The following is a 12,112-nucleotide window of genomic DNA, read 5'->3' as shown; positions in this document are numbered from 1 at the left end:
CAGGATGGTCTCGATCTTCTGACTTCGTGACTGCTCGCCTCAACCTCCCAAAGTGCTGGGATTACAGGCCTGAGCCGCCCCAGCCTGAAAGTGTTTTTTTTTTTTTTTTTTAAGTCAGGGTCTCTGTCACCCAAGCTGGAGTGCAGTTATGTTATCACAGCTCACTGCAGCATCAAACTCCTTGGGCTCAAAATGATCCTTCAGCTTTAGCCCCCTGAATAGCAGAGACTACAGACTTGTCACCATGCTCAGCTAATTTTTTAAAAAAATTTTTGTAGAGATGATGTCTCACTATGTTGACCAGTCTGGTCATGAACTTCTGGTCTCAAGCAGTCCTCCCAGCTCTGGGATTACAGGTGTGAATTGTCGCACCAGACCGTATTAAAGTCTTTTACTCCACACTCCTGGTTTTCCCCACCAGAAATAACCCGTTACCTGTTTTCTGTGTCTCCTTTAGACGATAATCAAAAAATTTACCAAGTTTTCAAGTCTTTTTCTTTCTTTTTTTTTTTTTTTTTTTGAGACAGGGTCTGATTCTGTCACTCAGGCTGGAGTGCAGTGGCTGTTTTTTTACATTCGTAGAACAATATGGTTCACACTGTGCAACACATTGATCTTTTCATTTTACTCTTCTGTAGCTTGTTCCATATCAACACATAGAGGTTTATGTAATTTCTCTTTAAGTAGTTGAGTGGAAGCCAGGCGTGGTGGCTCAGACTGTAATCCCAGCACTTTGGGAGGCTGAGAAGGGCAAATCAGGTGGTTAGGAGTTTGAGACCAGCCTGGCCAACATGGTGAAACCCTGTCTGTACTAAAATACAAAAATTAGCTGTGGGTAGTGCTGTGTGCCTGTAATCCCAGCTACTCAGGTGGCTGAGGCAGGAGAATCGCTTGAACCCAGAAGGCAGAGGTTGCAGTAAGCCAAGATCACGCCGTTGCACTCCAGCCTGGGCAACAGAGTGAGACTCCATCTCAAAAAAACAAACAAAAAAATAGTTTTGTGGGATTCTATCGTGGGACTTGGTATAGATAATTAACCAATTTCCTATTGATGGATTTCTAAGTTATTTTCTAATCTTTTGCTATTACAAATCTACCCTGACCATTCTTTTGAAGTTCTTTGTATATGTTTGGAAGTATATGAATGGTTTCCTTGATGCGGAATTGCTGGGTCTTAAAGTGTGTGCATTTTAAAGTTTGAACGTGAGTTTTTGCCAATTTATATGCCCATTAACATGTTCTCAACACAAGTGTATTTTTAAACTTTGGGATTGCTGCCCAACTAATACATGAAAAATTACATCTCATAAACAGGCAGTCTAATAGAAAAAGAAGTAAGGCCGGGCGCGGTGGCTCACTCCTGTAATCCCAGCACTTTGGGAAGCCGAGGCAGGTAGATCACGAGGTCAGGAATTCAAGACTAGCCTGACCAATATGATGAAACCCGGTCTGCACTAAAAATACAAAAATTAGTCAGGTGTGGTGGCAGGTGCCTGTAATCCCAGCTACTCGGGAGGCTGAGGCAGGAGAATTGCTTGAACTTGGGCAGCAGAGGTTGCAGTGAGCTGACATTGTGCCACTGCACTCCAGCCTGGGTAACAAAGTGAGACTCTGTCTCAAAAAAAGAATAAGAAGTAAAAAGATTTCTCAAAGATAATATCCAAGAACAACCAAATAAAAAAGTGTTCAACCTCATTATCTTTAGGGAAATGCGTATTAAAGCCACAGTGAGATGCCACTCTACCTCCAGATATTGGGATGCATGTGAAGCACCAGGAACTCTTAAACATGGGTAGGAGTGTAAATTGGGACCATTCGGATCATTAGGCATCCACATTAAAGTCCTGAGTTGGCATCCAGTGTGGTGCCTCATGTCTGTAATCCCAGCACTTGGGGAGGTCAGGATAGGTGGATTTCTTGAGCCCGAGAGTTTGAGACCAGCCTGGCTAACATGGCGAAACCCTGTCTCTACTAAAATACAAAAAAATAGCTGGTGTGGTGGTGCGTGCCTGTAATCCCAGACACCCCAGAGGCTGAGGCAGGAGGAGAAGGCAGAGGTTACAGTGAGCCAAGATTGTGCCACTGCACTCCAGCCTGGGCGACAGAGCAAGACTAGATTACCATTTTGGGATGCTGGCAGTATTCTATATCTTTTCTTTTGTTTTTTCCCCCAGTTTTGCTCTGTTGCTCAGGCTAGAGTGCAGTGGCGCAGGCTCAGCTCACTGCCACCTCTGTCTCCCAGGTTCAAGCGATTCTCCTGCCTCAGCCTCACAAGTAGCTGGCATTACAGGAGCATACCACCACGCCCAGCTAATTTTTTTTTTTTTTGAGACGGAGTTTCACTCTCGTTGCCCAGGCTGGAGTGCAATGGCGCAGTCTCCACTCAGCACAACCTCTGCCTCCCAGCTTCAGGTGGTTCTCCTGCTGTACCTCCTAAATAGCTGGGATTACAGGCATGTGCCGCCTTTCCCGGCTAATTTTATATTTTCAGTAGAGACAGGGTTTCTCCATGTTGATCAGGCTGGTCTGGAACTCCCGACCTCAGATGATCCTCTTGCCTTGGCCTCCCAGAGTGCTGTGATTACAGGCATGAGCCACTGCGCCCGGCCAATTTTTTGTATTTTTAATAGAGAAAGCGTTGTGTCATGTTGGCCAAGCTGGTCTCAAACTCCTGACCTCAAGTGATCTGCCTGCCTCGGCCTCCCAATGTGCTGGGATTACAGGCGTGAGCTACTGTGCCAAACCAGTATACTGTAGCCTTTTTTTTTTTTGAGACGGTGTCTCGCTCTGTTGCCCAGGCTGGAGTGCAGTGGCACAATCTTGGCTCCCTCAGCACAACCTCTGCCTCCCCGGTTCAAGTGATTCTCCTGCCTCAGCCTCCCGTGTAGATGGGACTACAGGTGTGTGATGATTTTTTGTATTTTTGGTAGAGACGGGGTTTCACCATGTTGGCCAGGATGGTCTTGATCTCTTGACCTCATGATCCACCCGCCTGGGCCTCCCCAAGTTCTGGGATTACAGGCGTGAGCCACTGCGCCTGGCTGTTTATGCATATTTTCTATTGGCTTATTGATCTTTTTCTTACTCATTTATAGGAATTTTTTTTTTTCTTTTTGAGACGGATCCTCACTCTGTTGCCCAGGTTGGAGTACAGTAGCACGATCTGGGTTCACTGCAACCTCCGCCTCCTGGGTTCAAGCGATTCTTCTGTCTCAGCCTCCCGAATAGCTGGGATTACAGGTGCGTGCCACCACGCCTGGCTAATTTTTATATTTTCAGTAGAGACAGGGTTTCTCCATGTTGATCAGGCTGGTCTGGAACTCCCGACCTCAGATGATCCTCTTGCCTTGGCCTCCCAGAGTGCTGTGATTACAGGCATGAGCCACTGCGCCCGGCCAATTTTTTGTATTTTTAATAGAGAAAGCGTTGTGTCATGTTGGCCAAGCTGGTCTCAAACTCCTGACCTCAAGTGATCTGCCTGCCTCGGCCTCCCAATGTGCTGGGATTACAGGCGTGAGCTACTGTGCCAAACCAGTATACTGTAGCCTTTTTTTTTTTTTTGAGACGGTGTCTCGCTCTGTTGCCCAGGCTGGAGTGCAGTGGCACAATCTTGGCTCCCTCAGCACAACCTCTGCCTCCCCGGTTCAAGTGATTCTCCTGCCTCAGCCTCCCGTGTAGATGGGACTACAGGTGTGTGATGATTTTTTGTATTTTTGGTAGAGACGGGGTTTCACCATGTTAGCCAGGATGGTCTCGATCTCCTGACCTTGTGATCTGCTCGCCTCGGCCTCCCAAAGTGCTGGAATTACAAGCATGAGCCACTGTGCCTGGCCTATTCTGTATCTTAAATTACATTGTCATCATTGTTTGTTTTGTAATTATTTGTTAAGCTGTATGTTTGATGTAATTTTATGTGTGTAGGATTTTATAGTTAAAAAGGTTAAAGAAGTTTAGATTGTTGTTTTAATTTATATTTGTTAATTATAAGTGATATTGAACATCTTTTCTTTTCTTTTCTTTTCTTTTTTTTTTTTTTTTTGAGATGGACTCTCATTCTGCTGCCAGGCTGGAGTGCAGTGCCGTGAACTTGGCTCACTGCAACCTCTACCGCCCGGGCTCAAACGATTCTCCTGCCTCAGCCTCCCAAGTTGCTGGAACTACAGTCGTGCGCCACCAGGCCCACTTTATTTTTGTATTTTTAGTAGAGACGGGGTTTCACCATGTTGGCCAGGATGGTCTTGATCTCTTGACCTCATGATCCACCCGCCTGGGCCTCCCCAAGTTCTGGGATTACAGGCGTGAGCCACTGCGCCTGGCTGTTTATGCATATTTTCTATTGGCTTATTGATCTTTTTCTTACTCATTTATAGGAATTTTTTTTTTTCTTTTTGAGACGGATCCTCACTCTGTTGCCCAGGTTGGAGTACAGTAGCACGATCTGGGTTCACTGCAACCTCCGCCTCCTGGGTTCAAGCGATTCTTCTGTCTCAGCCTCCCGAATAGCTGGGATTACAGGTGCGTGCCACCACGCCTGGCTAATTTTTTGCATTTTTAGTAAAGACAGGTTTCACCCTGTTAGCCAGGATGGTGTCTATCTCCTGACCTTGTGATTTGCTCACCTAGGCCTCCCAAAGTGTTGGGATTATAGGCATGAGCCACCACGTCCTGCCAGGAAATCTTTATTAAGGAAGTTAGGGGTTTATGTGTGTTGCATTTGTTTTCTTCAAATTTATCCTTTGTCTTTTAATTTTGTGTATTTTTTTTTTTTGCCATTGGACACTTGGGATTTTCTAAACTTGTTGATACATAGATTCATAAAACATTAGATTTGAAAGTTCCCTTAGTTGAAAAATCACTGGGTCAGGCGCAGTGGCTCATGCCTGTAATCCCAGCACTTTGGGAGGCCGAGGCAGGCACATCACCTCAGATCAGTAGTTTGAGACCAGCTGGGCCAACATGGTGAAACCTCTTCTCTATTAAAAATACAAAAAGCAGCCGGGCGTGGTGGTACGTGCATGTAGTCCCAGCCACTCGGAGGCTGAGGCAGGAGAATTGCTTAAACCCAGGAGGCGGAGGTTGCAGTGAGATCCACTGACCAGAAAATATTTCTGTTCTTTATTGCCTTGGGATTACTGTGGATAACACAGGAAACTTTTTGCTTTTATCTTTTGGGGTTCTCTCTTAAGATGTTATTATAGATGCCTAAATAAATAAAAAGTTTAAAGTATAGAAACTATTGGCTTAAAAAGTTAACCATCTTTAATTTACAAATGGAGAAGTTGAGGCCTTGGGAGGAGGTGGGATGAGCATTTGGATGTCTAATGCCCAGAAGTGTGCTATCATATTATCTTTGGGACTTAATTATCATCGATCTCTATTTAGAAAGTGAACCTACAGGCATGAAATAACTTAGCTTAAATCATGTTGTTGGAGGTCAGAGTGCAGAACCCAGCTGCTAAACTCATTTGCATTTTATAGTGGAATTGTTAGATTGTGTGGGGAAATTGCCTGTTCCCTTTAGATTTATTTTGCTTTTTGGGGATGTGGACTCTCTCACTGTGTTGCTCAGGCTGGTCTCAAACATGGGGCTCAAGTGATCTCCTTCCGCAGCTTCCTAAGTACCTGGGACTGTAGGCACACACCACCACACTTGCCTTATTCTGCTTTTTCCTCAAGATGCAACTCACTACTTTACTGTGACACTTTGGAGAAGCCAGGTTAGTTTTTCTAGGTCCTAGTTTCCAAATTAAAAAAAAAAAAAAAAATGGATTTGATGAATTCTAAAGTTTCTATGAAGTACGAATTTGTTTAGGATGTGAAGACATTATGTTGCAAAGTGGGAGAAAATTGGACCCCACTATTGGTTGGACACTGATAGAGCCTCTGACATTTTGAAGGGGACCAAGAAATTAATGCTGTCCCCCACACCTGTAATATTAATACTTTGAACAAACCTCATTAGATGTACATTTTTGCCCTAAGGGAATATAGAATGGCTGCCAGACCATCTCCCTATATGTTTGATGGAGCAGTAGCAGTATGACAAAATATGCTGAATTGCTGACTTTTGGTTTCTTTTTTTCATTCATTCATTCATTCATTCATTCATGGTTTGAATTAGTGTCTCACTATATTGCCCAAGCTGGTCTTGAACTGTAGGCTCAAGTGATCCTCCTACCTCAGCCACTCCAAGTGCTGGTATTACAGGTGTGAGCCACCACGCCCAGCCAACTTTTGGTTTCTTTACTTCCCACTTGCTCTTTCCAGAGCCAAATAAGCAGGAATGACTTTAAGGTCCCACATTGAACACTTACTGTCTGAACAGGCAAAATCTTACAGGTGCATCTTTATTTGGCAAAGAGCAGTAGAAGAAAGCAGTTTAGTGTGGCTGTGAGAATAGCAGGAAAAAAATGCAATATTTTCCATCTTGTAATCACACACTGTCAAAAAAGTTAGTTTTTTAAATATAAAAATTTGATTGGAGATAGGAATGATAAACGTTTCATTTATATTAGTTGGGATTTTCATTGAATTTTTTTTCTGTTTTTCAGTTGTCCAGTAAGAAAGAAAAGGATAACTGAAGCAGAGCTCTGTGCTGGTCCTAATGACTGGATTCTTTGTGCACGTCAGGATGTAGAGGGGCATGGAGTAAATCCCTGCATTAGTGGCCTTTCCGTACCTGGGATATTAGATGTTATTTGTGAAGAAATGGATCAGACAACTGGAGAACCACAGTGTGAAGTTGCCCGAAGGAAGCTTCAAGAGATTGAGGACAGGTAACTGGGCAGTGTATGTAGCTGGTTTTTTGCTGTTTTCTTGTAATATCTCTGCTCATATAAGCTAATTCTATTTATCATTTGGTGATACCTTGATCCTTAGCTTCTCAGAAAGACTGTAAGTCAGAGAATTCAAAGTGTATGTTTTTTTTTGTTTTTTTGTTTTGTTTTGTTTTTTAGATGGAGTTTTGCTCTTGTTGCCTAGGCTGGAGTGCAATGGCACCATCTTGGCTCAGTGCAACCTCCGCCTCCTGGGTTCAAGTGATTCTCCTGCCCCAGCCTCCCGAGTAGCTGGGATTACAGCTATGCGCCACCAAGTCCAGCTAATTTTGTATTTTTAGTAGAGACAGGGTTTCTCCATGTTGGTCAGGCTGGTCTCGAACTCATAACCTCAGGTGATCCACCTGTCTCAGCCTCCCAAAGTGCTGGGATTACAGGCGTGAGTCAACCCCCCTTTTTTTTTTTTAATTGAGACAGGATCTTGCTTCGTCACCCAGGTTGGAGTGCAGTGGCTCACTGCAGTCTTCACCTTTCAGGCTCAACCCACCTGCCCCCCTCAGCCTCCTGAGTAGCTGGGACTGCAAGCATGCACCACCACCCCTGGCTAATCTTTGTGTCTTTTATAGAGACGGGATTTCACCATGTTGCCCAAGCTGGTCATGCATTCTTGGGCTCAAGCAAGCCGCCTGCCTCAGCCTCCCAAAATGCTGGGATTACAGGTGTGAGCTACTGTGCTGGGCCAGTATACTGTAGCCTTTTTTTTTTTTTGAAACAGAATCTCGCTGTGTCACCTAGGCTGGAGTGCAATGGCACAGTCTTGGCTCACTGCAACCTGTGCCTCCCAGGTTCAAGCAATTCACTTGCCTCAGCCTCCTGAGTCACTGGGATTACAGGTGTCTGCCACCATACCTGGCTCATTTTTTTGTGTGTGTTTTTATTTTTATTTTTGGAGACAGAGTCTCTCTTTGTCGCTCAGGCTGGAGTGCAGTAGTGCGATCTTGGCTCATTGCAATCTCCGCCTCCCGGATTCAAGCAATTCTCCTGCCTCAATCTCCTGAGTAGCTGGGATTACAGGTGCCTGCCATCACACTTGGCTAATTTTTGTATTTTTAGTAAAGACAGGGTTTCACCATGTTGGCCAGGCTGGTCTCAAACTCCTGGCCTCAGGTTATCTGCCCATCTTGGCCTCTCAAGTGCTGGGATTACAGGCATGAGACACCGTGCCCGGCCACAAAGTATGTGCTTTTAAAGTGAATTCTCATAGAACTACTAAGTGTTTTCACTTACTGTCTCTGAATATTAGTTTTGGTTTATGTGATAATTCTCTGAAAAACATTCAGATTTGATTGTATGTAAAACTTTTTTGTTAAATGAAATGTTGAACAACCCCCTGAGTATAGTTTTTTTTGTTTTGAGATGGAGTCTTGCTCTGTTGCTCAGGCTGGTGTAGAATGGCACGATCTTGGTTCACTGCAACCTCCGCCTCCTGGGTTCATGTGATTCTCCTGCCTCAGCCTCCTGAGTAGCTGAATTACAGGGATGTGTCACCACACCCGACAAATTTTTGTATTTTTAGTAGAGATGAGATTTCACCATGTTGGCCAGGCTCTTCTCGAACTCCTAACCTCAGTTTATCTGCCCGCCTCAGCCTCCCAAAGTGCTGGGATTACAGGTGTGAGCTGCCACGCGCAGCCTGAGTATACCTTTTATACTCAGGTATAGCCTCATTTTTTGCTTGGTCTATTGCTGTATTACTTATTGCTTTTATCCTTTTTTATTTTTAAAATTTTGTCTAAATACTAGAATATATAATAGCTTGTCTAAATATTTTTTCTTCTGCTGATGCCTTAATTGATTTAGGATAATTGATGAAGATGAAGAAGTTGAAGCTGACAGAAATGTTAACCATCTCCCCAGTCTTGTCCTTTCTGATACCATGAAAACAGGTTTGAAGAGGGAATTTGATGAAGTTTTTACAAAGAAAATGATTGAGTCTATGTAAGTTTTGGTACCTGATTTCTATTTCTTTATGATCTTGCAGGGAAAACCCAGAGTCTAGATTCTGCCCATCCTGTCCTCGTCAGCTCTTTTTATCTCCTGATCACCAGGCAATCGGAGATTGGCTTTTTCCTAGTTCATTGGGTTGAGCAAAGTGCTTTACAAGCAGGAGTTTGAAGTATGGCAAAGTGGCTGCCTTGCCTACTTACTCTTTCATTCCTTTGAAGACCTAAAATGGACTGCAGTCTGCTATTTGGAAATGGAGTGACTGGCAAGAAAGCCCACTCTCTCAAGTTCTTGTGATAGGATATAGGAACCACATTTCAAAGGCTCCTGTTTACCCGGCTTTCTAAATTACCCAGGAACAACATTGAGGCCTAGGAAACCAAAAAAAAGTGGCCCAACAGTGAAAGTACTTACTGCAAAGACTGCAAAACAAAGCTCATATTCTTGGCTCATTAGCATAGTTCTTCCAGGCCTTTAGCAGAGCTGTTTTGCTCTTAATCTAAACACAGTTTATGAGCTCAGTTATCTGGTTTCCTAGATCATCAGAGTAGAAGCAGAAACAGCAAATGAGAGCAGAACAAACAAAACTCCTGACAGGGAGCTGTGACTACACTGTGAGGACAAGAGAGGAACCTGGAAAGCAAACGCAATAACCTAAAAAGTAAAGTGGCCTGGGGCCTGTGAGTAATGATTAGCCCAGCCCTGTAATCCTGTAGTCCCTGTAGCCTCCATGATCTCAAATTGTCATTATTAACTATGTAAAATAGTAGGGAAGTTGGTTATAAAGTGCCATTTAGGTATTGCCTAAGAAAGACTTTAGATCGAGTTGGTACTCAATGAGGGCAAGTTTCAGGTATCTGAAAAAACCTCTTAGGACACCAGTCTCAATGAGACCAGATAGATGAGGCATTATTACCTTTGGATACAGGGGAGATGATTTGTGCTAGAAGTTCAGCTGCTATTTGGTCTTTATCACAGAGGTTTTGCATTAGGGTCCTATCTTGAGCTTATAATTAACTACCCAGCCCTAAGGGTGGGTAAATAGCCATAAGTAAGCTGGTCACGTTACCCTCCAGCCTAAAACATAGCACTTTCTGCTTTTGGTAGTTTTTCAGAAGCTAGCCTTTGAGGGTATTTCATTGTTTTGTTTTATTTTTGCTTCCTCTTTGGGCCCAGACACCATCACTGCCACAATGTGTGTATAACATAGTCATTTTGCCTTAACCGTGAAGTTTGTTTTGTTTTGCTTTGTTTTGTGTTTTGAGACAGGGTCTCACTCTGTCACCCAGGCTGGAGTGTAGTGGCATGATCACAGTTCACCACAGCCTTGACCTCCTGGACTCAGGTGATCCTCCCACCTCAGCCTCCCAAGTAGCTGGGACTACAGGCACCCAGCTAATTTTTGTATTTTTTGTAGAGACAGGGTTCACCATATTGCCCGGGCTGGTTGCAAACTCCTGGGCTCAAACCGTATGCCTGGCTCGGCCTCCCAAAGTGATAGGGTTACAGGCACGAGCCACCATGCCTGACCCATAAAGCATTATACTTTATACCTGTACTAAAAGGCACCTGAGATACTTTCAGCATGTTTGTCCAGTGTTTCCTTTTCATTTATAATGATTTAGTATAAGCTAGCTGCCTACATCTAATATTAACCACAGTTTTAAAAAATTTCTAACAATCAAGGGCTCTATGTTTTCACATTGGATTTTTAGATACTTCCCATCACAGCATCATTACATCCACTTGATTTGGTTAGATATGCATGTTGAAGTGTGCAATGTTATGTATTTGAGGGGCGTTTCTAAAGATCAGTTGGAGCCAGGCATGGTGGTAATGTGCCTGTAGTCCTAATTACTGGGAAGGCGAAAGTGGGTAGATTACTTGAGTCCAGGAGTTAAAGGCTACAGTGAGCTATGACTGTGCCACTGTACTCTACCCTGGACAATACAGCAAGACCCCATCTCTTTTTTAAAAAAAAAAGAAGAAAAAGTAAAGATCAGTTTGTGTGTTCTAAATCTCCTGTTTTGCTACCATCAGTCCTTAAGGTATTAGGTAATGTTGGCTTTTCAACCTATAGCTTTTGTTTTCATGTCCTAAAATTTTTTGATAAAAGTCTGTATTTTATGTCTTAGGAGCCGTCCTTCCATGGAGCTTGTTCTCTGGAAACCCCTCCCTGAACTCCTTTCTGATAAGCCAAAGCCATCCTCTAATACTAAGAACTATACAGGAGAGAGCCAAGCTAAGCATGCAGCTGCTGGCACTGCCTTCCCTCAGAGAACTGAACTGTTCTTGGAACCTCGGCAACCAGGGATGTCTCTTTATAATAGTTTGGAGACAGCTACTAGCACAGAAGAAGAGATGGAACTCTAGAAACCAATTTCTACACTAAAGTTGTCAAATGTTAGAAGAATCCTGTGTTCAGTTATGAGACTCTTTGCATAGTATAGAGACTTGAAAGTTTTATGAAACGGGTGTAATAATATCTCCACCTGTGATTTGGGGGTGGGACTCTCATTTTGGGTAGCCATTTATTGACTTCAACTTTTTGCCAAGGAAGTTTGTCTCAAAGGAAAAGCAGTTTTCTGTGGGGCTTATTAAAGAAATGTTGGTTTACAGTTTCTTCGAAGATTATAGCTTCTTCAAAGACAAGTATAGAAGCTGTATGTGTAAGGGTGACTTAAATCATATATCACATTGTCTAAACTATTCAGACACTTGGAGAATATTCTCATTGAATTAAAAAAGATGATTAAGAAGGATGCTCCTACTACAGCTGTATCCTGACAGTTAAGTCACAGTTTAGTGTGTAGATATGAGCTGTGTACAGTGGTGATTATATCTAATTGGGGAGGAGGGAAGAGAGCAGTAGCTTAAGCCTGTTGCTAAGAAATCTAATTTCTTAGCAACTTGTAATTTAGTTATCAATTCAGTATAGCTCACTGATAGCCAATAGTATTGTGGCTCTCCTCTTTGACTATGAAAATAAGAGAGAAAGTTTTTCCTTCAAGGCTTTTGGGTCTTGTGCCACTGTTACTCCTTGGTTTCCCTTGCGTAATTGATAAGCCCAGTTATTCAGTAATGTTTACAAATTAATTAACTTTCAATGATAGTTAAAAGACTGATGTAACCTAGCTGCAGTTTGCCTATGGGAGAAGCATCCTTTAGTTCATCCTAAGGAAGTGCTTGGTCAACTAAACCCAGCATTGATAACTTTAGTAATTTTTTTAAAAGTTATACTTGTATTAGCAAGTTTTTTTTTTCCCCACTGCAACCTCCACCTCCTGGGTTCAAGCAATTCTCCTGCCTCACCCTCCTGAGTAGCTGGGATT

At 43.2% G+C, this 12,112-nt stretch overlaps 1 protein-coding gene across 2 annotated transcripts in view; it reads left to right on the top strand.

Moving 5' to 3' along the window:
* Positions 1 to 12,102, top strand: part of CCDC117 (coiled-coil domain containing 117) — a 20,524-nt gene extending 8,422 nt beyond the window's left edge. The window contains exons 2-5 of one of the 2 annotated variants that reach the window (XM_011934820.1): positions 1,363 to 1,393; positions 6,552 to 6,776; positions 8,637 to 8,774; positions 10,916 to 12,102. In XM_011934820.1, coding sequence (XP_011790210.1) covers positions 1,363 to 1,393; positions 6,552 to 6,776; positions 8,637 to 8,774; positions 10,916 to 11,153 — 632 coding nt within the window. In that variant the 3' untranslated portion in view covers positions 11,154 to 12,102. Of the gene's footprint in view, positions 1 to 928; positions 996 to 1,362; positions 1,394 to 6,551; positions 6,777 to 8,636; positions 8,775 to 10,915 lie in introns of both variants that reach the window. The other variant, XM_011934822.1, reaches the window with a different exon arrangement.
* Positions 12,103 to 12,112: the final 10 nt, after the last annotated feature.

Source organism: Colobus angolensis, unplaced genomic scaffold (genome assembly GCF_000951035.1).
Source record: "Colobus angolensis palliatus isolate OR3802 unplaced genomic scaffold, Cang.pa_1.0 Scaffold139, whole genome shotgun sequence".
NCBI lineage: Eukaryota > Metazoa > Chordata > Mammalia > Primates > Cercopithecidae > Colobus > Colobus angolensis.
Note: the sequence above shows the minus strand (reverse complement) of the source record. Positions and strands in the feature narration are given on the sequence as shown.